Here is a 26384-nt window from a genome sequence, read left to right as displayed (position 1 = left end):
TTTTTTTTTTTTTTTTTTTTTTTAATGTTTTGGGGCATTGTTCCTAAAACACATGTAACAGACTCAAGGGGAAGGGTCATCCATTCTCAGTCAGGGTCTGTTTCAGGCCTGCCTTGCCTCGTGGCATTTCCAATAGGCCTTGACCTTAGCAGGCTTCTTTCACAGAAGACAACCACCACCATCTCCCAGTCTGCTACAGCCTGAGCTCAGGCCTCCCTTTTTGTCTCCACCTTCCAGGGCAGGTGTAGCAAGGCAGAACTGACTGAGCCCACAACCCCTTGATAACCGCAGCTTGTCCATCAGAAGCGGAATATCTAGGTCTCTGTTACCAGCTTAAAAATTGGATGCTCTAAATGAGCATTTTATCAGGAGGCTGAGTCGTGTGCTAGTCACATTAAGTCACTTGTGCGAGTACCCCTTGCACAAGGATGCTGCTGTTACAGAGATGCCTGTAGGAGGCATGCAGGATCAAGTCTAGAGGCAGAATTGGGTGTGGAAGTGGCTGGAGGCATACGGTGGTGCACGCTGCATTCCCCATTCAGCAAGTCTCTTGTGAGAGTTGAAACCCTTCTTGGCCTGTTGACAGCTTCACCACCTTGTGAGTGACGACATCTGCTTGAAGGTTGTTGAACTTTATTTGAATGAGAGGAAGCGTGGTGCTGCTGGAGGCAACCTGTCCTCCAGGTGTGTGCGGGCAGCCAAAGAGACCAGCTACCAGTGGAAGGCGGAGCGCTGCATGGCAGATGAGAACTGTTTCAAGGTGAGTGCAGAGCGAGCTGGCACAGGAAGCGCAGGCAGCTGCAGTCTGATTTCCTGAGAGCACAGTATCTCATTAATTCAGACTGCTCTGAACCGAATGCCTCTTGGGTCAGATTGCTGGGGAGTTGTCCTGCCCCTGCAGCTAGCAGCTGCTGGACCAAGCCTCCTTCAGAGAGACCGTTTCTTTTGCAAACAGAGCAGACCTAGCAATGCTGTGACTCGGAGTGGGGGGAGGGGGACATTGCTTTGGAAGCAAACAGACAAGAGTGCCCCTTTCTCAAGGGCTTTGGTCTCGGGCTAGGTAGAAAGTGTGAAGACACCGCAACGTACAAGAGGTGCAGAAAGAAGGCAGCTTCTGCCCTTTTTGTCACAGCCAGAAATGCTGACTACAGCATGGATCTTGGTTTGTCCAGATTTCTGCTGTGGATTAGAGTGGGCAGGTTTTTGCAGAGGGAAGCTTTCAGAAAGGGCTTTCAGTAGGAAGAGACTGCGTGTTTGCAGGGGACTGGTCCATAAAGGTGGAAAGTGGCCATGAAAAGTGAAAGAAAAGCTCTAAGTAGTGGTTCCAGTTGTAGGGATCATTTAGGGGAAAGACTTGCAGAGGACATACAGGTAGAATTTAGCAATAGCTTGGATGGGGGTGAGCAAGTGAGAGGAGTCTTAACCAGAACACCAGGCCAACGATGGGGAGGAAGGTGAGTAGCCAGCAGTCACCGGGCATGAAGACCTACAAGGAAACTCAGAAGGGAAGACGCAGCTTGGCTTCAGCATGCTGAGCATGAGAGGTCTGGATGAGGCAGCAGCTGGACCAAACAGGAGGAGTTGCCTGGGATGAGTGGGTAGAGGGCAGGGGCTGGAAGAGATTTAGGAGACATTTATTTAGAACTGGTTCTGGAAGCCCCAGGGACAAAATTTAGGGGAAAAGAGAACAGCCTCAGCTAACTTCCCTGTGTCTCTCCCTTTGCTACAGGTAATGTTTCTTCAGAGGAAAAGCCAGGTGATCATGACCATTGAGCTATTGGATACAGAAGAAACCCAAACAGAAGATCCTGTTGAGGTCCAGGTAATGTAGCAGTGAAACCAGAACCCCCTCAGCACCACTGGCAGAGCAGGCTGCTAGGGGTGCTCCCCTCTGTCTTTGCTCCAACTTGTGAGTTTGTTAGGAGGATGAGCATGTGCAGGGTTCTAACAGTTGGTGCTAGACGCTCTTGTTGGAGACTAGTAGGTTTACCTGTCCATGGGGTCAGGGGCTGTGGTAGGAACTAAGCACTAAAGCAGGCCAGAAAAACTGGGAAGTTGTACCTGATCTTTTTCTGACTGAAGAGGAAAATGACTTTGGAAATGGTCTCTTTTATGTAGCACTTGGCCAACTACATGGAGCAGTATGTTGGTGTGGAGGGAGCCCCAAGCAGCCAGAACGATGGCTTCTTACTGAAACCAGTCTTCCTGCAAAGGCGAGTTCCCCTCTGTCCCTGGTGTCACCCCTGTGCCCCCCCAACAGCAGTCCTGTTGCTGCCCTACATGTTGGGGGTGATTCTGTATGATGCACAGTGCAGGCAACTCCAGGGAAATGTAGCCACCTCTGGGGTGCAGGGCAGCAGCCAGAGCATGGCAAGCTGCACAAGGACTCGTGAGAGGGAATGGTCCATCTCCCCTTGGGCAGCATTTAAGTTCATTCACTTGCTGGAGACTAAGTCCTGACCGCTTCATGCCGTGCCAGCTGGGGGAGGGGAGGGGAGGGGAGTGGAGTGGGTCTGGAAACCGCAATCCTGGGAAGAGCCAGGTGCAAGTCTAATGCTTCCTCTGTGCTTTCAGCTCTGCTCAAGGGGTGGAGCTGAGTAACCTGGTGTGTCTCACCCTGTCACAATGGTCTTTTCTAGGAACCTTAAAAAATTCCGCAAGTGGCAATGCAAGCAAGTGAGAGCTCTGCGGAGTGAGGCCAAAAGTTCCTGGAAAAGGCTGATTGGGGTGGAGAGTGCGTGCAATGTGGACTGCAGGTTCAAGCTCAACAGTCACAAGATGATGTTTATCGTGAACTCGGAGGACTACATGTACAGGCGGGGTGCACTCTGCCGGGCCAAACGGGTGAGTCCCCTACTATTGTGGTAGCTTGGGTGCTGGCCGTGATGGGGAATTTGAGCCACAAGTGGCAAATGTCTTTGTGCCTGAATCCCTCCAGGCTACACCCTTGAGGTACTGCCCTCTTTGGGCTGAAACAGCAAAGGAGGCTGGTAGAGGCCATGTGCCTCAGTTTACTGGCCACAGATTTACCATGCAAACCACACAGGAGGATGATCCATGCAGAAATCAGGTAGGTGGGATCTGTGCTGTTGGCTGGGGTTATGTATGGCTCAAGTCAGGGAGTGGAGAGGCCAGCCTCCTCTCCCAAGACCCTCTCCCTGATCTCTCCTGTCCTTGCCTCAGGCACAGCCAGTGGTTCTGCTCAAGCACCACCAGCAGTTTGACGAGTGGCACAGCAGGTGGCTAGAAGAGAATGTCACTGTGGAGGCAGCAGACCTAGTTCAAGACTGGCTCATGGGTGATGAGGACGAGGACATGGTGCCGTGCAAAACAACTTGTGAGACTATCAGTGTCCACGGGGTCCCAGTGAACAGATACAGGGTGCAGTACAGTCGCCGGCCAGCTTCACCATGACAAAGGACTTGTCCACAAGACCATGCCAAGCAGGAGCTTTGCTGGTGAAACACTAAGTCTGAGAATAGTGGTGGGAATGCAGTGTATGTATTAACGATATTTATCCAAACAGCATTTTACTTTGGGTTATGATGTATTTCCATACGGCATAGAATTGTCTCCTTGCAGCATAATCCTCTGGGCCAGGTCATGAAGAGAGCTGAAACCATGACACGAAGAGGGCTCTTGGTACTGACATGCCATAGAGCAGATTCCCAGCTTCAGGTCTGCTGTGGATCAACCACTGCTGGAGAGGCTGAGCGAGATGGCTTTTGGAACAGGTGGACAGAATAGAGGAGACTGGTGGCAACTGCACTGGAGGGATGGAACAAGCGGGGCTGGCTGCTGGCAGAGGAGCAGAGAGCTGTAATGCTTCAGCCAGACCAGAGCAGGAGTGATGCTGGAGCAGATGCTGGCAGCTGCTTCCTCTTTGAAAGGTTTGTTCCATGTCTCTTTAGATTTCATTGCAGGCATGAGCCTGCAGAACTTTTCATTGTAACCCCTCCATGCCAGAGGGTCCAGAGCACAGATGGCCAGCCTCACCAGGGACTGCAGGCACTCATCACGTTATCTGTTTGTACTAACGCAAGCTCTGAAAGCAGCGTTTGTATCCACTTCGGGCAGGGAAGTGCCAAACCCTGAGGTGACGAGGAGAAGCTAACTTTCAACTCTAAAACAATTACGTTGCTAAAATTCTACAGTGTGAACAAGTGGGAAGCATCTCCACGGGCTGCAAAGTTAGGAAGGGAGCCAGAGCAGGGTGCCCTGGAGACATCCTCTGCAGAGTGCTGTACTGGACCTTGTGCCAGTGCTCTACAAACTTGTCACACCACTGGATTCTGCCCTCTGAGCTCAGGAGTTGTGTGCAGTGGGAGTAACATCCATGTGAGGGGTCTTGCATTCAGCATGCTGGTGGCTGCCACTCAGAACCTGTGTCCTGCAGGCTGTTAGCTTTCCCGTGCACATCTAGAACTCCTTATCACTGCTGTGCTGGCCACACCTGATGTATGTCAGCAGATGGAGCTCTTGGAGCACAATGTTTACACTGAGCTTGAGGTTTCTCCGTCGCACGTCAGTATGTGTAAGGTTGTGTCCATGAGGCAGATTGCACCCTGTTCAGCCCTGACTCCGGGTTTCTCAGCTTTTGGAGGAATTGGAACTCCTCACGTTTTTGTTTCTTTGTGATTGTTTGTTTTTTTTTCCCTATGGTTCATAGCCAGTGGGAGTCTCACTGTTTTTCTCGCTGTCCAGCATTTAGTCCTACAGTTGTCTTATTGACAGTGGAAGACATGACAAACCTTTTGGATACTTGTGACCTAAAACTGTACCAGCTGCACGTCTTTCTTGCAAGATGACCTGTGGGGGGGGACAGGCTTCAGGCACTGTTGGCCACAACCACAGCAATTGGCAGCAGAGGGCTTTGCACAAGGAAGCCAAGCTCTCGCTGTCCAGGGTTTCAGTTAACTTCAGTTGCTGAAATGAGCCAAAGGTGGTTTTTTGGGTTGTTTGTTTGTTTGTTTGTTTTGTCGTCGTCCCCTGCAAGCTCTTGGCTTCTTTTGGGTAAGGAGCATAAGATAATGAACATGAACCTCTGAGAGCCTGGTGTAGGTCTGACTGATCCAGTGCACAGGATCCCCTATTGCTTCCAGACAGCTCTCCAAATGCACCTCAGTCCTGTCCAACTCTCTGCCGTCTCCCAGCAGAGATGACCAACTGTGCCAAACTTTGTTATTGTTTTATGATACAAATGTTTACTAGACGGTAGGTTGCAACTTGTGGCTTAAAATGCATTTGATTCCATGCCTCCCTGGGTGCACGATGCATTCATGCATCCCCCTGCTTGGTCTCCCCAACATTTTTAAGTGTACTTCAGACATTTTTAAGCAATCTTATTTTGTAAACTTTAATTTATAACCTGAATGGATTAAGTGAGACTCATAATTTACAGCACTCTTGTCTCAAACATGATTAGTAACAAATGATGTGAATAAAACACGCAGGCAGTGCAGACATGTTTGAGAGTGGCTTGCTAATGACTGAGATTTCAGCCTTGAACGCTGTGTATCTGCTAGCATGAAGCTGATTAAAGAGAGTTTGTTCTTCCTTTGACTTTCTTTTTGAAGGATCTTTGCTTTGGGGCTTGTAATTGCTTTGCCAGCTCTCTGAATGTAGGTTTTTTGATATATTTATTTGCACATTCAAGTAAAATAAAGTATGGAGCTTATAAATCTCACAGAGTCCTTTCCTCATAAGTGACACTAGAGCCAGGGCGAGGACCAGAGTGACTGATGCCTAATCTTACACTGTAGAACAGGCTATGGAGGTGGGTGCAGGACTGGCCCTGCCCAGCTGTGATCCAGACAGCTGCAAGTAGCCTGATAACTCTACGCACTGAGAGGCAACAGTCTGTACTCCCTTGACTGTGCCTCAGCCCTGCACCCCACTTTCTTATCTGAGCTATAAATGCAAGCACTGCAGAGCCCTGGCTACCTCTACAACACCTGCAAACTACAAAACATTTCATTCTCTCCCTCTTCTGTGACACTGGGGAGGTGCTGCTGACACCTGCCTCCCTTGTAACCAGCAGGTCAGTGGCTGTAGTACTCGCCCAACATGCAAGGGGCACCAGGTTCAGCTCTGCCCTCTGCCTGAAAGGAGTTGAACACATGTACTCCACCTCTAGTGCCTTCAGAGTAGCATAAACAAAACTTCACAAGGAATGTCCTTTGGCTTAGCCCAGCAATCTAGGCTTCAAAGAGGTCCCTCCAGTTGAAACTTCCACTTGGCTTGGAATAAGTTAAGTAGGCATGGCTCTTTCTATAGGGCCCAATCTGGTGCACAGGCCTGTGGCGTAGTGGTTCAGACACTCCTTTCCAGATGCTCTGCATTATATATTGCTGGAAAAGGGAAATTTTGGGAGCGTGGCATAGGCATAGATGCCTACAGCCTTAGGCAGGTGTGGAGCAGGGGTTCTCACTGCCTGCTTTCTGGTATTAGCTTACTGTGACCATGGGGCATCTAAATCTCTTTGTGGGTTTAAGCCCAAGTGCCTCGTGTGTTTTAGGCATCGTTAGCTTACCCCAAAGGCTTGGGAAGTGCCATGACTTCAGGCCATCCCACCTAGAGCAGCATTTGTTTTCGATGGCTGGTATAAGACGAGGACACCTTTGGTTTGAAATACTTTGGCCAAAATATTTAGTGTGTAGGAAGCACTGGGCTGCTTTAAAATCCTGAACTTTGCACGAATGAACCACTAGGAGAAGATTTCTTAGCCAGCACACCCTATAGGAGTACCTATCACAGTACATGAGCTTGCACAGCTGCAGAATGTTAGTCCTCACAACTGCCCAACAGCCAGGGAGCATCCTTAGCCTGGCCACACAAGGAACCTTTTGTAAGGCAGAACTGAACTCGGGTCTGCTGGCAGCCACCCTGATGATGGGACCGTTCTTTTCCTGGCTGGCCGCATGGCCTATTGAACACCTGCCACTGGGGGAAGAGAATCTGTTGGAAACTGCCTTGGTCTGGGCACTTTAATGGTTACAGCTACTGTTTCACCCTCTGGGCCTTTTCCTATTAGTCTGAAAAGCTGTAACCAGAAAAAAGTTACTTGGCTGCTGCACTGCTAGAAGCTGGATTGTGTAGTATCCACTAGCTATAAAGGGAAACAAAGCAGAGCACATAACACAAGAGCTGTCCAGTCGGCTCCAACCCATTCCCTAGTCCCACATTGTGGAGCTTTGATCCTACTGCTCCTGAGCTGCTCTGCACAAGAAGCTCCCTGGAGCATGCCTGCTGGCAGCCTGCATTCTAGTCTAGGCAGCCAACTCTTGCTTTGGCTTTGCCTATACTGGGAAGCAAATGCAAAGTAAGACTGGATGTGAATTTACAGTGCAAAGACTACTCTGAAAGTGGAGTACTACCTTGCACTTAGTGGACATAGACTGTCACACATGGCTAGTGCAGCACAGCTTGCTGGTTGTGCTCAACTGCACACACAGCCAGGCACTTGGGCAGGTGAGAGTGAACGTGCCCTGCGTGGGCAAAACACAGGAGCCAGGAGGTGCTACAGCAGCTCCATGGAAAAGCAGCTTAACTGAAACTGGTTTTAAAAATGTTCCACTAAGAACTCGCTGCACAAACTACTTTCGTTGGTTTGCAACAACACTGGCACAAGCACACAAGGCCCCACTCTGCCCCTTCCATGCTCCCAGAGCTCATACACCAAATTAGCTCCTGATAAACTAAATTAAAAATTCATTCAATAAAGCAACTGACTCCAGTTCTCAAATCATATGCACATCTGCTACACGTTATTTCAATGCAACTACACTCATCAAAATAACCTTCCACCTCCAACCTTTCTAAATACCTGTGTGATGACATGAGTATCTGTGTTCCCTGTGAGCCCTGCACAACAAAGAAATGAACATTATATTTTTGCAGGTGAAACTGTAGTGATGTGACCCAGATCTGATAGGAGTTTCCTTTACATCATTCTCAACACTCCAGTTGCCATAACAAAATGCAACTTTTTTTTTTTGGTTTAGCAAATGATTTGCTCGCAAGAAACAAGCAGTTGTTCTATTTCTCCTATAAATAACCCTCTGATGCATAAATGGCATGGAATAATTTGACAAAAATGCTGGTGTTGGTGCCTCTGAGGACACAATATGCTTTATACAAAAGCCTCATCTCAGAAATCTTGGACCTCTTACAAAGAGAATGTCCCTCGGGGCTACAAAGGAGGGAACAGGCCCTCTGAAGGGACAGCCAGATTGTGACATCAGCCGAATGCAGACTGAAAACTCAGCAGTGAGCAGCTTTAGACATGGCAAAGGAGAACAGTTTAAAAATATCTTGCACGATAGCTGGACAGAAAAGGAGTGAATTAGTTTCTAAATCAAACTAACAGGAAACACTAACATGGGTAGCTGTGGCCTGGGTTTCGTACCTTCCTTTTTATTTGACATGAGCCCATGGGAAGGGCCCAGAACCGCATGCACAAACAAAATGACTTCTTCATGTTAGATGCTGTGGGTGCAGGTCTCAGTGAGTTTCCCTAAGGAAGCTGGGAAGCCACTTCATATCCCACTGGGTAAGATGCTACATTGCCAGTCCAGCCACATGAACACAGCAGCTCCTTTCCTGAGTCAGTGCTGCCAACAAACCTGTGTCTCAGGGAAGGCCTGCTCCATCCATAGGCCTCCTCTGTCCAGAGGACACTGCCCAGCATAGAACAGCTAGCTTCCAGTACTCCCCCACGGCAGCTGTAGCTCAGGCCAGCCATGCAGAAATGACCTCGCACCATGGGGACATTGTGCTGGAACAGAAATGGAGCAATGACTCTGGAATGCAGCGACCTCACGAGGAGGCATCCCAACATCCACAGCACAACACCCAGTCTGCACCAGGGAGGCCAGCTGCTCTCCTTCCTACCTACCCGCCCCTGGAAAAGATGCGATAGAGAATTACAGTGTCCAGGAAGTATGGCAGTCAGGTGGGGCCAGGAGGAACTCCCTCGTGCAGTGGAACAGCAACAAGGCTAGACCCCTGATCCCTACAATGGCAGCAGCAAGACTGCTGCCTCCTGGCTGTAAACAGGACTTTATGTAACAGCAGAAATGACTGCACAGCACAAGCACTACAGGAGGGGTCAGGGCACATGAATGAGCAGAAAGTGGAGGTTTGACATGTCTTTAAAGGTTCAGTTACAGCAGAGTGCAGAGCCCCAGCCCAGCGAGTGCCAGCCAAGCACGCAGCGGGCGATGGGCTCTGCCCAAAGCACCGACAGACGAGAGGCCGAGTCAGCAGCTGGAGAAGGCTGCCAAGAAGGCTGGGCAGGGGCAGATGGGATGCTTGTCGTGGCCAGCCAGCAGCAATGGCCCTGCTGGTTGCTGCACTTCCCTGTAAGCAGGTCACAGCCTGGGCCTGTATTTTCCACCATCCCTCCTGCTCTGAGCACATCCCTGCCTGAATACTCTGCCCAAAGCAGCTGGGCACATCCTCTGTTCACACCAAGTACAAGCAGTCCTCATTGTCCCACTGCCATAGCAACAGCTTTCCACCCTCTCATCTAAGGACAGTCTGCATAAACCACTATCTATCCAGCAGTCCCCTCTCTCCTGGCCTGGCTGCCTGCAATGCAGCCAGGGGTGTTGTTCTGTGGTCTCTGGTTCTTAAACACTGAGGAAAAATGCAATGCACCACAGTCATTTTACAGTGATGCAAATGGCCCAGTGCACCGAGGGGACTGGGCCAGGTGGGGACCAAACATGAGGCTGCTGCTCCCATCAGGGTCTGCTCTGATCCCTCAGCACTTTTGCCATGCACCACCTCTGGCCCAGCTGCCAGCCAGAGCCCCCCCCCCCAAAGGCTGGGGTCTGAGGCCAGACCACAAAGAGCACATGCACATGCTTCAAGGGCAACACTGCCACCCACAAAGATGGGGCAACTGTCTGCCTGGCCTGTCCCAGGGGCTTCTCGCAGGAGTAAGACTGGAGCCAGGGTGTGGAGGAGGCCAACAAAGGTGTTCAAAGGCTGGTGGGGGGCAAACTGGCAGGGGAGTGCAGATGGGAATCTGGGTGAGTGTGGAGGGAATGGGAGAGACAGGAAGGTTTGACTGAGGCTAGAGAGGTCCTGGCAAGTGAGAAGGGGAAGCTGAATCCAAGACGCTGGTTGCTGCTTGCAGCTCTCCCCTCCTGTGCAAGGAAGAGGGAGGGGACCAGCGACTGCAGCTGAGCTCTGGCCCCATGGTGGGGGGCTGGGCCAGCAAGCACCCAGGCTGTGATCCCTCCTCTGGGGCAGGGCTGAGGCACTAGCGGGAGGCTCTTGGTAAAGGGCCGTCATTTCTATCCATGACAGTGGTTAGCCACAGCTGCCTGTGCCCTGCGGTCCTGAGTGGCACAGGACTGCATGTTCGGCGGGGGGGGGTGCCCAGACGAGGGCTACAGTCACGGAAAATGTGAGGTTCTGCTGACAGTGGCAGACACACTCCATGACACCGGCCACAAAGCTGTTCAACTGCCTCTCCTGTCTGCACTACGTGTGCGGGCAGGGGCCGGGGCAGGATTGGAAGCTCTCAGATCAGTGGCACTACCTAAACACCTCACAACCTGCAGCCAAAACCCCCTGAGCCCTTGAAGTTGGGCCTGTTGGTATAAGGCACAACTTTCTGCCTTCAGGCCCTCAAAGTCCAGGGTTTACATTCTTCTTCAGTGCCTTTAAAACCTATTGTCTGCTTTCCCTTGCACCCTGAGGGCTGAGACCTGTGGGGAAGAGTCATCTTTGTACCTGGAGATCAGCTGAGCAAGGAACAGCTTTAAAATCATTCCTGTCATCCCACAGGCAGGGATCACAGGATTGTCACTGCTCATTAGCATCTCTGGAAACCTCTGGCACCAGACTTTTCAGACAAGCTGTTCTGCATCTAAAGCAGTCAGTAAAGATCACACAGCATCTGAAAAAGAAAGGATGCGGCAATGACTGACCTCTCCCTACTCCACCCCAGAGACCTGGCCATAGACACCCGGGCTGTGATTTGCACACTATCTGAACCTGATTATGTCTAATGCTTTGCATGCAGAGCACAGAAAGGATCCTGGCTGAAGCATGGAAAATATGCGGCCACATGAGTCATTCTGTAATGGTTCATAAACCCCGAGAGAATCGCAAAAGCAAAACATCTAATACGGCATCGTCCCTGCCCACTGGAGCTCCACCTCTGGACGCGCTCGGCACAAGGATGTGGGAATATGGCAACAGCAAAGGAAATAGGATCATTTTCTCCTTGGAATAAAGGAATCTCATCAAACAGCTGCCAGGCTCAGACTTGCAGCCTTCACAGAAGAGGCCATTCATAAGCAAAGCAGAAAGAAATGAGTTCCCAACCAGTTGCCAAACCAAATTCACAGTTCCTGCTGGCCATACGGCAGCTCCTGTGCTTACTCCCTCCATGGAAGGCAGGCCCAGGTGTGCAAACACCTAGCACCCTCCCTCACTGCCTCTAAGGCAGCATCCCCTTTCCCCAGGCTGTCCCCGCAGCCCCTCATCTCACTGGCTTGCCTGTCTCCTGCAAGGGGAAAAGCAATTCAGAGCCTTTTCTGTTGCTCTGCAGCATGATGCACCCATCCTGCACATATCCAAGGAGTGCAGGATAGTGCTGGGGAGACCCCTGGGACTTGGCAGAGACTGCTGGGAGGTTAAAGAGCCCAAGATCCCAACAGGAGAGGAGACAAAGGCTTGGGGAACTCCTGAAGGATGGTGACACAGTCTCGTGACCCAGGGGGCCACATACCATTGTATGTGGAGTGACATGATCAAGGAGCCCCCATGCACCACAGCCAAGAGGGGTGCTGGTCTGGGCCCCTCATCAGCAGGAAGGAGCCTCTCTGCAGCGCCAGAAGCTGCGGGGCCAGAGAGCTCCTTGCACAGCAAGTCTCTGAACTCAGCCTTATCTGCTTGGCTGCAGATGTGTCCTGTGCGCCCCTCTGCCATACTGCATCCTGCCTGCTGGGGCCCCGCTCACACGAGACCTTCACCAAGGCCCCAGATCACGCTGCTTGTCTGCTTCCATCCCACTGTCCTCAGGCTGGTGCACTTCAAATCAAAACCACCAGCCAGGCTCTTCCATGGACCGTGTCTGTGCCACACCCAGGGCCCATCTGTTCCTTTTTGTGTCCTTGCGACAAGGTATTTAGCAGAATTCACAGCTTCCTTGAAATGTGACCTGTCACACCGTGAGCACTTCTGCTATGGCCTCAAGCTTGCAACCTCTGGGCTGTGCCTTGGCACCCGTGCCACCTCAGCCCCAGGGCACAGGGAGCTCACTGAACCCAGGAAGGAGGGATCCCAGGGCTGGTACACAGCTGCTTGGATTGTCCCCCAGCCTCTCAGGGAATAGTCAGAGGAGTCACTGCCAGGCGGCTGCCAGAGGCTTTGAGGACACCAGAACCAGGTCGATGTGAACCAAGTACACACAGCACTGTTGGACAGAGGCCCTGTGCCCTGACACTGTCCTGCTAAGGCTTCAGCAAAACCTTGGCTCAACAAGACCTCAGCTTTCACCCTGTCCCCGCTTCTTAGTGGGGAGGTCTCGGCTTCTAACCAGGTTCCCCTTCCCCCTCCCTTCCTGGAAGGCGATAAACACCAGGATACGATAGCACGAGGCTTAGCTAGGCTGCCAAAAATATAACGAGCAGGGAGTTTCAAGGCCCTTGCGGATCAGACTGGGAGGATGATAGTTTAAGTGACATCTTCCAGGGAGATAGGGGCGTTTGAAGGGGAGTTTGCCAATAAGGGGGCAGTTTCTTGGTACCTGTGCGGAAGGAGTGAAGTAGGGTGCACCTGCACGGTACCTGCAGTGACTGGGGACGGGGTTCTTATGGAGTCGTCAGAATCCGGACCGTTTCTGCAGCTAGTCAACGTGTAATGAAGGTCTAAAAGATGGAGCTGGCACCTAGTACTTCCACTCACTGTGTTGTTTCTTGAAGCTCAATAACTAGAGCCTTCAGTCACTGTTGCTGCCTGATCAGACCGGCTGGCAGAGGGGACGTGCAGGGAGGGAGAACATCTCCATCTTTTAGACTTCCGTTACACATTGACTAGCTGCAGAAACAGTCCGGATTCTGACGACTCCATAAGAACCCCGTCCCCAGACACCGCAGGTACTGTGCAGATGCACCCTACCTCACTCCTTCCGTACGGGTACCAAGAAACTGCCCCCTTATTGGCAAACTCCCCTTCAAACGCCCCTATCTCCCTGGAAGATGTCACTTAAACTATCATCCTCCCAGTCTGATCCGCAAGGGCCTTGAAACTCCCTGCTCGTTATATTTTTGGCAGCCTAGCTAAGCCTCGTGCTATCTTATCCTGGTGTTTATCACCTTCCAGGAAGGGCCCTATCCCTTCACTGACACCAGGGACCCACCGCTGAGCAGGGGCAGACCTGGCCTGGCTGAGAAGGAACATGCCCACAGCTCTAAACACCCCCGCTTTCTTCTCTGCAGCAAAGGTCTGGTGTGTCCACTCACAGCTCTAAATATCCCCTGCTTTCTCCTCGACAGGAAACGTCTGGTGTTTCCACAAGTTAAGGGCTGGATGGCAGGAAATGTGCAAGCAAGGCTATTAATACTTCCCTTCCCATGCAGCGCAGCGCAGCGCAGCAGCACCACATCACGGCACCCTTTGCAGTGTGGAGATGTGCAGGCACAGAAGGATGTCACATCAGCTGCTGCTGTGGTGCAGCCTCTGGGCACTCTGCTCGGCGGGTCTAGACTATGATGGTGAGTAAACGCACAGCCCCGGGTGACATCCTCCTACTCATTTGAGGACTGGACATTATGCTCCCATACCAAGACTCCCAACAAGACTCCAAGAAAGCCCTGATGCAGAAGCAAAGCACAGCAGTGCCAAAGGGCAAATGCTAATCAGTTCTGCACTCCTACCTTCCCAGTCCATCCTGATGCCCTCTGCTGTGCTCACTCTGCCCCACACTGCTCTTCAGACAGCTGCAGGCCAAGTGCTGCAGCAAGGAGTGCAAACGGGGCCCAGGGGCCATTCCACTGCACAGAGGGGAATGACAGGGAGGAGGGGACTAAGCCAAGCCTGAGCGGCTGGGCTCCTTCTGCCCCTTCATCCCCATACCCCTCTCCCATGCAAGCTGCACCATGCTGCGTGTGCCAGGGAACTAGACTTTCCTCCTGCAGCGTCCCTGATGGGCTGCTCTGCCTAGGTGGGTGAGTAGGAAGGTCGGCCCTTGAGAGCGTTCCCCAAGTCGGGCAGCAATTTGCCAGAGGCCAGAGCAGCACTAGCCGGAGCCACGCCCTCTGGAGACTGCCGGAGCTGGCACCTTCGTGTCAGCCTCAGCCCCAGAAGCTCCCAGATGCAGAGGAAGCTGCTCTGACTCCACAACAGGAGAAGGGGAGGGAGGGATCCTGAGCACAGACCAGATCACCATGGTCAGACAGACCCCCTACCTTTGCCAAAGGAGCCAGCAACACAGCCCAGGGCTGGAACTGGCTTTCCCTAGTGAGGCCTTGTTGGCCTGCTCCCTTTGTGCTGCCTTGTGCTCTGGGGTGCTCAGTCCCTAGCAGCCAGCAGCAGACATACCGCAAGCTGTGAGAAACAGCGCATCACTCCAAGGCGTTGCACATGGTTCTGTGGGCTCATGACAACAATTGACCATGAATAACTGGGGCCCAGACAAAAAGTGCAGGCACTGCCTGGGGACGAAGCACATGTTTTTTTCAGCACTGAGCTGCCCGAGTATTTGTGGTTTCCCTTGCTTCTCCTCTTCATTTAAATTGCGCATCAGGGATATTTTCTGCTCATGGCAGGTCACACGGCAGCAAAGGACCATGCTACCCTGAACACCACTGCACCCTGGGCTCCCCTCCATGCTGACAGCAGTTTTTTGGGGTGAAGTATCTTCGAAAACAGTAAACAGCCTCTCAGGCCCAGCCCTGATGCAGGGAGGCCTTTGAATTGGAGCTTGTGTTAAGTGGCTCTAGCTGGAACCAAAGCAGGCCTCTGCAGGATTTGCTGTGGGGAATAGCCCTGCCACCCTCTGGCTCCTGCACCCTGGGTGGGCATGGTGTCTTGTCTGAATGCACACCCTTTGGGGCAGGGACCCTGTCCCTAGATGTATTTGCACAGAGCAAGTTGTTCTGAGCCCAGCACAAATTCTCAGTAACAGCCTCTGCTTGTGTTGCCAGATTACTCTCAGAACAGCACCGATGAGCAGAGGACGACGTCTCAAAACACTCTGTGTCCCCGAGCCATCCCGGGAGAGAAGGTGACTAGTGACAACACCACCTACCTGGACATCCATGAGGCTGCCCGCTCCCAGCTGAGCAGGCCGGTCACAGTGTGGCTCCTCCCCTCTCTCTACACTGTCATCTTCCTGGTGGGGCTGCCGGCCAACGGGCTGGCCCTCTGGGTCCTGGCCACAAGGATCGAGAAGCTGACTTCCACCATCTTCCTGATGAACCTGGCAGCAGCTGACCTGTTGCTGGTGCTGGTGCTGCCCTTTAAGATCTCTTATTACTTCCTGGGGAACCACTGGCCCTTTGGTGAAGGCCTGTGCCGGCTCACCACAGCCTTCTTCTATGGGAACATGTACTGCTCTGTGCTGCTGCTCATGTGTGTCAGCGTGGACCGTTACCTGGGTGTGGTGCATCCTTTCTTCTCCCGCTCCTTCCGCAGCCCAGGCTTCGCTGCGTGCACCTGTGCTGCTGTCTGGGTTTGCGCTGCCATCTTCACCCTGCCCTTGACCCTCCTGAAGCAGTCGTACCCCTTGTATAAGACAAACATCATCCTGTGCCATGATGCCCTCCCCAGGCATGAGGAGACTGAGTACTATTTCTACTACTTTGTCTGCTTGATTGCATGTGGTTTCCTGGCCCCGCTGGCAGTCATGCTGTTCAGCTATGGCTCTGTGTTGTGGGCCCTGCTGGGCAGCGGAGAGCGGTACCTGCACGCCATGAAGCTCACTGCCCTTGTGCTGCTCACTCTTGTGGCGTTCTACACCCCCAGCAACATCCTCCTCCTCATCCACTATTCCCAGAGCTGCTCCATGCTTCACGGGGACCTGTACATCAGCTACATGCTGAGCTTGGCCCTCAGTGCCGGCAACAGCTGCATTGACCCCTTTATCTACTACTACGTCTCTGAGGATTTCAGGGACAAGGTGAAGAGCAGACTCTTCGGCTGCAGCAAGCAAACCATCACGTCTCTAAAAACCTCCAAGGAGACACTCCCTCAGCAGAGCTCCCACTCGCAGTCTGTGGTGTGAGGCCCCAGCCCCTGCTCCTCTCCCTCCCAGGTGCTGGCTGGCCTCACACTATACAGTTTCCAGGTTGGGGCCAGGCTGGCAGCTAGTCCAGGGCAGGGAGGAGTGGAGGGTGGGTTTCTCTGGGCCTTAGGTACTCCTGCAGGGCTCAAAGCACAAACCAGGTGGAGTCAGCTGTATGCAGACAGGAACAAAATATGGCTTCTCCTTCAGCCACTCCCACTGGTATCACTGCATCCCTCAGGCACTCCACACCCTGGTTTCCAGCTGCCGCCTGAATCTCACTTTTCCCACATGTCCTTTAGTGAGTGAAGAGGTTTGTGCCATGCCTGTCCATCCTGCTCTTGCCAGCTGATTTCTTTTGTTAAAAAGGACAGGCTGTTGGCTGCCACTCCAGATTGAGGCCATTAGATGCTTCTCCCCTAGTTCATCCCCTCAACCTTGGGTGGCCCTGACAGGAGCTAGAAGCTTCCACTCCTCTCTGCCCTAGACAGTCTCAGGGTTACTTGAACACACAAGCTATCCTACTAATCAAGGTCCCTGGTGGACCTTCCTTCTACCTCAAGGCCTGATGGAGGATGTTGCGCTTTCTGCATGTATAATGGCAGTGTCTCAGGGAGGAAAGGGAAAAAAGCCTGGGGTGGGAAAGGCTGGCTAAGAATTAAAAGCTGCCCAGAGAAACCAGTTGAACCACCTGGTTGCCACCCTGACACTGACCAGAGCCACTGGTCTGGTAGGTAGTTTGTTTGCATGCATCTTGCATCCACACATGACCAGGCAAAACTGAGAGGCTCCTTCCCTGCAAACCCCTTTCTTGAATGTGCCAGGACTCCAGGTCTCAATTTTATCCTGGGGTACAGAGAATGCATCTAGCCTCAGTGACTGTTATGAAGTGAGACGATATCCTCCTGCATCCTACTCCTGCCTCTGCTGCTCACTAGCTCGCCACCCTGAAACAAGGAAGTCCATCTCTGCCTCTCTGCACCCCGGAGGATACTCACAAAGTTAAAATTCGAGAACATTTGCAAAGCACTGAGATCTCTCTTTGAAAGTGCTTGCTCATGCTAACTGCTCTGCTAGTAGGAGGTGACATGTCGCCTTCTCTAACAAGCAAGGTCTTTCTTGACCGGTCCGGTGATTAACAGAGCATGCCGGTGATTAACAGTCATCAGCCCCTTGTTGGTAACATTCACCACTTGCATAGGCTGCTCTGGCTTTTGACACTTGCGAGTCCTCTGAATAGTACTGCCTCTCTCTACTGGTTATGAAGACAGCCTGGCTTTAGTCCAGGAAAAAGGATTTCCATGTCTCTTGAAGGCAGGGTATTAATAAAATACTGGAAACTCCCACACTGGAATTCCATGCTCCTTTTACAACCTCCACAGAGAACCAAGAGCTTTCCCACCCCCAACTCTCCCCCCTCCCCAACCGCTGACCATACCTGCAGCTGGATTCAGGGAATGTACTGCAAAAGCGGACATGTTACAGTCAGCACACCCCTCAAAGAAAACAAAAGGAACCTCCCAGCAAACTGCCCATTTCTACCTCATCGTAAGTCAGAACTCCTTAGAACTGCTGAGTGCTTTGGTTCTGCAGGTACATGCATCACTTCTGTCCTTTCAGTGCTGTGCAATAGCTGGTAGTTAAGAAGCTGCAGCTCTGCAACGTGCTTGCCCTGTAGTATGGAGGCAGATGTTAGTAAGGAGGACAGGAAGGCAGCATTGTTTTAGAAATCAGTTTTTAATAAAATATTCATCAGTACCTAAAACAAATGTTTTTTCTGGATTCAGACTCACTAAGATTTGTGTGAACAAAACAAAAATGGTCACGTAACAATGCTGGTGGATTTTGTTTTCCTTTGTTATTAAAAATATTCTCAGTGAAAAACTAGTGCCTGTCTCCTATGGGTGCAACACTGCAAGTGCTGAGAATATGCCAGCTGCTGAATGCAGAAGAGACATGGCAGAGTTAGGCCGAGAGCCAGGGCTTTTGTCCCATGGTCAAAAGCAGCAAATGGGACAAAACCAGAACTGGGCAGAAGGTTTAGATCAACAGAGATGTGCATCTGAACAGATGACTTCTGCACGATCGTGAGATCCAGGGGATCATGTATGAACCACCCAATGGCCGCAAAGCAAGCACTGCTGCTTTCAACTTCATCCTTTAAGTTGGGTGAGTCTGTCATCTACTGACAATAATGCAGGAGAGGGGGCAGGACCAAAACATTTGGACAACAAAGGACAAAGAACTATTGCTTCAAAATAAATACCACGGTAATGATTACTCCAGATAATATCCATGTACAGTTACAAATATAAATATAAATTTCATTGGAGGGATTACAAGCAACAATCACTGGTAACTAGAGAGAGCTATCAAGTCTAGTTAGTAAAATAACTTGTTATAAACAGAAGCTCCGGTATCTCTCAAGCCCACTGGTATTTCTCTCCCCTTTGCAATGAGTGACCATCAGAGAGGGGATAGGCAAAGCCCATCTCTAGGAAAGCAAGACAAATGTTTCCAAACTGGAAACAACCCAAAGCCAAAGGTAAACCCGACAGCAAAGCTGTCCCTGCCACCTTGCAGCTACCACGCTGGGAGAAAAGACGACTCTGTCTCCCTAAAACAAGCATTCTGAAGTTGATCCCCCCGAGGCAGGAGCCCTTGGATTGCAGTGCGTTGACCTCAGAGCCCTTGCAGGGACTCTGATAAGCTCCAGAGTCAGAACTGGGTAGAAGTCTACAAACAACCTAGAATAGAAAGGCACCACTCAAGGATCCCAGAGGAAATATTCTGAGATCAAAGATTGGCAACGTATGGCCTGTGGGCCAGATCCAGCCTGCAAAGTGCCTGGATAGGGCCTGCAGCATAACTGGAGACCTGAGTGCTCTGGGCAGCAGTGGCACAAGGGGCAGTGTCAGCTGCTGGGCTGGCAGCCAGCTGTTGCTTTTTTGCTCCCCTGCTTCCCTGGCCGATTGCATGTGGCTTTTGCCCTGGTCTCCCCCCTTGGATATACTACTGGATGCAGCCTGTGGCACGGGGGGGCAGCTCAGTTTAACGCATCTCTCCTTTGTCCCACCCAGTGCCATAATCCCCCCTCCCTCCCACCCCACAGTGACCATTTCTGCCACTTCCCTTGCCCTCTACAGCATGTGCCGCTCATTGTTGCTGCCAAGTTCGTTTCCCAGTGCCACTGGGGACAGGAGTCAGTGGCACATGGCTGACATGGGGCTGCAGCAGCCTGTGGCAGCAGTCAGGTCACAAGCAGCAGCCCATCCCTAAAAGACTGCTGACCAGCCCTGGATGGTTTGCATAGTTTCATAGTCTCTAGGGTCGGAAGGGACCTGAGAAGATCATCTAGTCCGACCCCCTGCCATGGCAGGAAAGAGTACTGGGGTTAAACGACCCCAGCAAGGTGTTCTTCTAACCTCTTCTTAAAAACCCCCAGGGTAGGAGCCTGCACCACCTCCCCTGGAAGTTGGTTCCAGACCCTAGCCGCCCTGACCGTGAAATAGCGCCTTCTGATGTCTAACCTAAACCTACCCTCTGCTAGCTTGTGACCGTTGTTCCTGGTCACTCCTGGCTGTGCTCGGGGGAGCAGTGATTCCCCCAGTGCCTTCTGATCCCCCCTGACCAGTTTGTAACAGGCCACAAGATCCCCCCTCAGCCTTCTCTTGTGGAGGCTGAACAGGTTCAGGTCCCGTAGTCTCTCCTCATAGGGCCTGCCCTGCAGTCCCCTGATCATGCGAGTGGCCCTCCTCTGGACCCTCTCTATGCTGTCCACATCCCTCCTGAAGTGCGGCGCCCAGAACTGAACCAGGTCTCTGGAAAGGGGAGGGAGGCCAAGAGCTTAATTTTCCTTTAAGGGACCTAGTGCTGATGATAGCCAGAGGAACAAGCAGCACCTTGAAGGGAGAGAGTGGCTGCACAGGACAGCTGGGACTGCACTGGGGCATATACAGACTGCACTGCTGCAGTTACTCCAGGCAGTACCTCAAGGGCTCTAGAGGCTTCCTGCTCCACCTTGCACTGATGGGGAAAGGGCAGCCGCAACACTAACTGCAGTCTCCTGCCCTCTATTCTTGAACCAAACAGTTTGTTGTTTAGCTCCAGAGAGAAACTGGCTTGCACGGGCTGCAGAGGCTGCCAGCCTGTCCCCAGGAGAAAAGGAAGCTTTGCCTTGGGACAGGACAGCAGCTGGGTAGCGCTGACTGGTCTGGAAGTGCTTGAGATGGGAGAGGTCACTCAGGGGTCTCCCCTGGCCTAGGCAGGTATCTGGCAGGTGCCTGGCCCAGGGACAGCGACCTCCAGGACAGCTCCTCAAATGCAGGAGGCAACACTGGCTGGTGGCTGGAACCAAGAACTGGTAGGCAAGAGACCCTAGTGCTAATCCCAAAGCTACAACAGGCTGACAGGGAGTTTCAGCCTCTCTATGCTTGTTCTTCTCATGGCAAACAGGAGATAGCACTTTCCTTCCTGCCTCAGGCTGGCACATGTGTTGGCCAGCCTGACCTCCACATATGGAGGCTGCTCATGATAGACTAGGCATTAGCAGGCACTGCCAGAAGAACCCGTCCTCTCCCTGGGGAGGCACTGGGCAGGCTTCTGCATCTTAAACAAATATTTTACATTTAACAGGGTCCCATGGAAGTCATGTGGGCCCTATCCACACAGGGGATTCTTCCCTCTCCGCTCTCTTGTGCAGAGGCAATGATGGCTTGAATAGTCCAGGGCAAGGTGTACACCAGGAGAAGCACGTCCTGGCGGTGGCACCTTTCTACAGGGGAGACGAAACAAAAGTCAGCCAACTGGAGACAGGGAGGGAGGGGGACTCTGGGATTAGGGCTCCCATCTGCAGGGGTCCAAGTAGCCCCAGCTCAGGGACATGGAACAGAGCGCCCATCTCTAATGACAATGAGAGGCCAAGATAATGAGGAGACTCTTTGCATCTCCCTCTCCCAGACTTCAAGCACTAAATAGTGCTGAAGGTGGTGCTAGGAAACAGCACAGCTTACACTGTGTAGCTTGATGTTTTTTTTTTAAAAAAAGGCTGCCTCTTACAGCAGCTTGCCCCCAGCCTGTCGTTAAACGAGGAGATAAATATTGATGCAGGCTGCTGTGTGTATACACTAGTAAGGGCCTGCCAGGCCAGTTGCTTTCAGAGACTGAATTTAGTTTAAAGACATTTATTTACCTGCTAGGCAGGAATGCAGCCGCTGGCATTTCCACTGCACTGTGGGGACACAGCTGGGATGTGGTCTGCTCTTGCACACTGAAGAGACGTGGCAAAAATCTCTGCTGAGAAGCAGCTGGTGCAGATGGGTGCAGCCATGTTAGAAGTCTGAGAGAAGACCTCTGAGCAGCAGGGGAAGCAGCAATTAAAATATTAACCAGCAGAGCCATTCTGAATTTACTAGAATCTCAGGGCTGGGCTGTGACCTGCTGCCTTCCACTGTCACCTATGTCTGGGAATCTGAAAGCTGAAGTCTAAGAGACAGACGCTGGAAACCCCAACTCCAACTCTCTTCCCAGCCACAGACCCAGTCCAAGGACCTTGTCCCTGCTCAGCACGCTGGCTGAAGTCAGCACCTGGAAAATGTTTTTATAGTGGAAAAGGAGCAGAAAGCCAAACTCACTCCCCTTTGTCTTCATGTGGGCACTGTTTGGCAAAAAAGTAATCTGCATTCTGGGGAGCCTCATAAACAATATGAATCAGGCTTTCTTCTGTTTTCCTTCATGCACAAACACCCCCAAGAAGGTTTCCAGTTTGCTCTGGGCTCTGGCAACAGTGGAGGTGGAAGGATGAAACATTCTGGGTATTTTGCGGCAGGCAGCTGTGTATACCTCCTCCAAGGAGTAACTGGAATGATGCTGCTCCTGGTGCCAGCAAAGGAGACACCCAAAAAGTTTCAGGAATGTACAGCTTCTGCTTTTCTTTACATTGAACCATTTGTCGATTAGACTCAAACTCTCATGCTCAGGTCAACTTACCCTACAGGAGCCCAGCCCCTGACACTGAGGAGGGTTCTGCACTGGTGGCAGCCCAAGGGCCACAAAGGCTGTGAATATACAGAGTACTGGGGTCTGCTGGGAGCAGAACAGAAATGGCTGGTAAAATCAGGCAAGCACTAAGCATGACACTGCCTCAGGTCAAATTTATTCTCATGCTGGGGTTACAGAGAGAGAGAGAGAGACCAGGGGGCAGAGGCCAAGAGGCTGCAGGCTGCACTTGGCAGAACCTGCTCCAGCATAAATGGAGTTCACCTGCCAGCCCCTCATCCCTGCTATCACTGGCACTCTTCCCAGGCAGAGCCTGCAGCCATGCCCAGGACTGTCAGACTTTTACCCCTTGTGGAGTTCTCAGATGATTTAATTTTTCTCTTGGAGAACTGTCTCCTTGCCAAGTCCAATGAGCATGGAGGTGTTAGGGAAGTCGTTCCCAGGAGGGCAACATGCTGCTAGTGCAGTGGGACATTAAGGCTGGAGGCAGCATTAACCTCTAGCTATGGCACAGTAAGCAAAACACATTGCTTTTTATTACTGTAACTTGAAAGAAAGCTCCTCAGCCACCTCTTCGCAAGAAGCAACTCAGCTGGACGCAGGGGCCTGGACTTGGCTTCTTTGTGTAGCTAGGAAATGGTGTTTGTGAAATCCTTGTAACATACAAAACACTCTGAAGTGGTCTAGGGGGTCTGAATTCCCACCCCTGTTCCCACCTCCAGGGACAGCATACTGGTCTCTCATCCTTGGAAAGACTCCTAATAGAGTGAACAAAAGGCAGGAAAATTGACAGAAAAAATAATGCTGAGTGCCCCCAAGGAGCTCCTGCCACCCCACAGGGAGGTGAGGCCTACAGTTCTCAGAGCATCAGAAAGTAGTCGTCATTTGGTTTCTGTTCTGCAGCAGGTCATCTGTAGGAACAAACTCGTACAGGAGTTGTTTCTGAGCTTCTTCTTTTTATTTTAAATTATACATTTCTGTTGGAGAGAGAACATAACAAAGAAAAGTCACTCTCCCATCACAGATTTCTGTACAGCAGCAGTTGAACCCAGCCCTTTCTACTTTAAAATGCCTTTTTGGAACTGAAAGTTGCAAGCACTGAAGGCTCCCAGTGCCAAACCAACATTATCCTAATCCCCAGCAGCGCTGAGGCCAAGGGAAATGGCAAAGTGACTGTTAGAAGCCCCTACTGCAGATTCACTCTGGACCCAGAGGCATGGCTGGGTGTAAAACAACTCAACTCACAAGCCAGATCTAGCCCTCCCCCTGGCCCCCCAGGCCTCACTCTCTCACCATTCTACTGTGGTCACCACTCCCTGACTTCTGTCCCCTTCCCTCAGAGTGGTGCTGGATGTTGTCAGCTCCGGTGCCATCTCAAAGACATCGGCTTCAGAGACATAGGGGTCTGGGTCGTACTCGTAGGAGTAGTAGGACAGGTCCGACTGGATCACGGGGCCTTCCTCTGTGCAAGGGAAACAAATGAAGCTTCAGACTGGCACTCACAGGATGAGCTTTAGCCAAAAGGGGATGGCCCTTGGTAACACTTCTGCTCCGTTGCATGTCAGGCATAGGGTGGGAGGTAAACACAAGAGGAAGCATGTTAATCAGTGGGGAATCCAAATACACTTCAGAAGAGCCAAAGCCCTGGTGCCTCACGAGAAAAGAGGGAGCAGTGTGTGCCAGCAGCTCAGAACAATGGCATGCAGGCAGTTCCAACTCCAGGCCACAAGCAGCAGAGCTGCTTTGCATCAGGATTTTCCATAATTCCTCCTTTGATAGGTAGTAAAATAAAAAAAATAAGGGCCCTAATTTAAAAAAAAAATCTTAAAGATTGTCCATTCAGTTTGTGTGCGTCTCAAGGACCAGGAGTCAGGACTTCTGGGCTCCACACCCAGCCCTCTCTCCTGATTCTGCACTTCACACAGGGCAAGTCACTTCCCCTCGAGCCTTTGTTTCCACATTAGTAAAAAGGGCAGAAGAAAGCTACAACAGCTTAGCGAGGTGCTTTGAGATCACTGTGAAAGTGCAGCTTTAAGCATCATCTTTACCAATGGGTGACAAAAGCCAGATTCCATCGGGGTGAGACATCATCCACCTTCTGCCTGTTTCAAGAGGATCAGTTTTCAGGGCTGCTCTTTCTTCTGGCAATCAGGTCACCAATTTTGGCTTAACAGGAGCAGGAGGAAGTCTCCCAGCCCCTCCCTCAGACAGAAGGCAGGGCAGGGTGGCACCCTCCTGACTGACTGGTTCAGAGAGGCAGGAGCTTTTGTAGGTGACAGCTGACTTTGTCCCACCTGCCCTGCCTTCTGCCTGAGTTCAGACTAGCACAGCAAGCCACCCCTCTCTGGGCAGCCTAATAAGTGTAACTAGGGGGACCTGGGCTCATGGCACCGGATGAGTCTCCACTTCAGCTCAGTCACAAGCTACAGAGCAACTTCCCAAGCATAAAGAAAGGGATGGAGCCATTTGCTTGTGAGAGATCGCTCACTCCATGCAGAACAGGGTGCTGCCCTCTGCTTTGGGGGCACTGGGTCCAGAGTGTATGGAAGACAGTGGGAACATCCTTTGGATACAAACAGCTCCTTTCTGTTGCAGTTTGAACGAAGCTGCCTTTTCCCCCTACTGGCTCCATCTGTGCAACTATTCCAATCCACGCCCAAGCAAACTGTTCTTTCCTTTACTTGCTTTGGGGAGGAAAAGTCTCACTGTAATATTTGCTTTATTTACAGCGAACTCTCTCCAAAGCCTTTGAAAATGTTTGTTCTCCAGAAATAAAAATCCTGAAGGCCCCTTTCCCTGTTGCCTTCCACACCCCTCCAGCAGCAGGTTCAGCCGTATAGCAAGGGACCACTTTCCCGACAGGAGATTCAGTCTCCACATTCACTCCTCCTTGGCCTCCTCTCCAAGGGAACTTGCCAGGCTATAAGGTTGTTCTATGGCTGGATGATTGCCATCCACCAGGGACAGGACCAAGATCACAGACTTCGCTCCTTTGAGGAATGCAACTTTCAACTCCAAATGAAGATGAAAGGTTGGCGTTTCCTGTTACACACAAACCGCACCCTGTCTTCAAATGCTTGTGCCCTGGCCAATATTTGCTGAACACTGAAGGGATGAAAGGAAAAGTGGCCCACTGCCAATCCAATCCATCCTGAGGAGCACTGCTCCTGGAAAGAATGTTACAGCCGGCTGGTGTTGTGGTGTGGCCCTATGGGAGGGAGGGAGGGAGGGAGAGGTGGTAGGTTCAACTCTGAGCTTTGGAGCTGGGCAGGAAGCAGTGCATTCAGCACCTGGGGCACAGAAGGCTTTGGGCTGTTTCACAGAGCATTAGTGTGCTTTGAAAGGACCTGACAATTTAAACAGCAGCCACAAAGGCCGGAGGAATGAGATGCAGCACCAGCAGACTGCAGGGTCATGCCGGACACTTGTGGCCCATTTAGATTTTGCTCCCAACATCCAATTTGGCAGCAGTTTCCCAAGAGGGAAGAGGAGGTGTGGAAGGCAATCCAAATGCAAATGCTGCTCCCAGTTCCCACCCCAATGAATCTCTGCAGCCTCTCCAACATATGGGTTTTCTCCAGCACTGCCGAAACCTCAAAGGGACAGAGACAACCTTCCCATTCACAGCATCAGCCTGAAAACACACTCCTCTAAAACAAATGTGATACGGACCCCAGGCCCCTCAAGTCTCCATCACCAGCCCCAGAGATTGGAACAGCTACTGTCAAAGATGTGGCACAGCCCCCAGGTTTCTCAGAGCTACATACTACTAACCTAGGGTCATGCACCCCAGGCCTTATTAGGAGATGACCCTGCTCACTGCCATTCCTGCGAGTAATGGTACTCACTGCAGCCGTCCTCCTGCATCGAACAGGGCTGTGCTTGCAGGAGTGAACCCAGCTGCACTGCACAGCCCCACACTCTGCTTGGTAAGGGGAGCTGTCTCGCTGTTTCCACCGCAGTTGTCTAACACAGCCAAGGGCCGACAATGAAAGCATCCATCAGACCAAACAGAACCCACGCAAGTCAGAGCAAATTCACAGGGACTGCAGACAATATAACCACCACAAGACTCTGTGAGAAAAAGGCACTTCCTAGAGATTAACACATTGAGTCCATTCACCCCATCTCTCCCCTCTAC

General features: G+C 51.7%; 3 protein-coding genes across 5 annotated transcripts in view; 2 read left to right on the top strand and 1 right to left on the bottom strand.

Annotated features, from left to right (window-relative positions):
* Nucleotides 1-5683, top strand: part of SIN3B (SIN3 transcription regulator family member B) — a 20450-nt gene extending 14767 nt beyond the window's left edge. For 2 of the 3 annotated variants that reach the window (XM_019513650.1, XM_019513651.1), the window contains exons 14-19: nucleotides 587-760; nucleotides 1730-1822; nucleotides 2119-2213; nucleotides 2640-2844; nucleotides 2939-3070; nucleotides 3184-5683. In XM_019513650.1, the coding sequence (XP_019369195.1) occupies nucleotides 587-760; nucleotides 1730-1822; nucleotides 2119-2213; nucleotides 2640-2844; nucleotides 2939-3070; nucleotides 3184-3414 (930 nt within the window). In that variant the 3' untranslated portion in view covers nucleotides 3415-5683. The remainder of the gene's footprint in view (nucleotides 1-586; nucleotides 761-1729; nucleotides 1823-2118; nucleotides 2214-2639; nucleotides 2845-2938; nucleotides 3071-3183) is intronic. The other variant, XM_019513652.1, reaches the window with a different exon arrangement.
* Nucleotides 5684-13177: 7494 nt separating this feature from the next.
* F2RL3 (F2R like thrombin/trypsin receptor 3) lies at nucleotides 13178-17592 on the top strand. Its single transcript, XM_019513649.1, has 2 exons — nucleotides 13178-13736; nucleotides 15168-17592. The coding sequence occupies exons 1-2, from the start codon at nucleotides 13652-13654 to the stop codon at nucleotides 16244-16246; spliced, it is 1164 nt and encodes a 387-aa protein (XP_019369194.1). The 5' UTR covers nucleotides 13178-13651; the 3' UTR covers nucleotides 16247-17592.
* A 5635-nt stretch (nucleotides 17593-23227) lies between these two features.
* The window catches only part of CPAMD8 (C3 and PZP like, alpha-2-macroglobulin domain containing 8), a gene marked incomplete at its 5' end in the record, with an annotated part of 77585 nt that continues 74428 nt past the window's right edge, over nucleotides 23228-26384 (bottom strand). Inside the window, one exon of the mRNA XM_019513183.1 lies at nucleotides 23228-23705. Coding sequence (XP_019368728.1) covers nucleotides 23533-23705 — 173 coding nt within the window. The remainder of the gene's footprint in view (nucleotides 23706-26384) is intronic.

The sequence above is a fragment of the Gavialis gangeticus genome, unplaced genomic scaffold, assembly GCF_001723915.1.
Source record: "Gavialis gangeticus isolate Ggan-Ray unplaced genomic scaffold, GavGan_comp1, whole genome shotgun sequence".
NCBI lineage: Eukaryota > Metazoa > Chordata > Crocodylia > Gavialidae > Gavialis > Gavialis gangeticus.
Note: the sequence above shows the minus strand (reverse complement) of the source record. Positions and strands in the feature narration are given on the sequence as shown.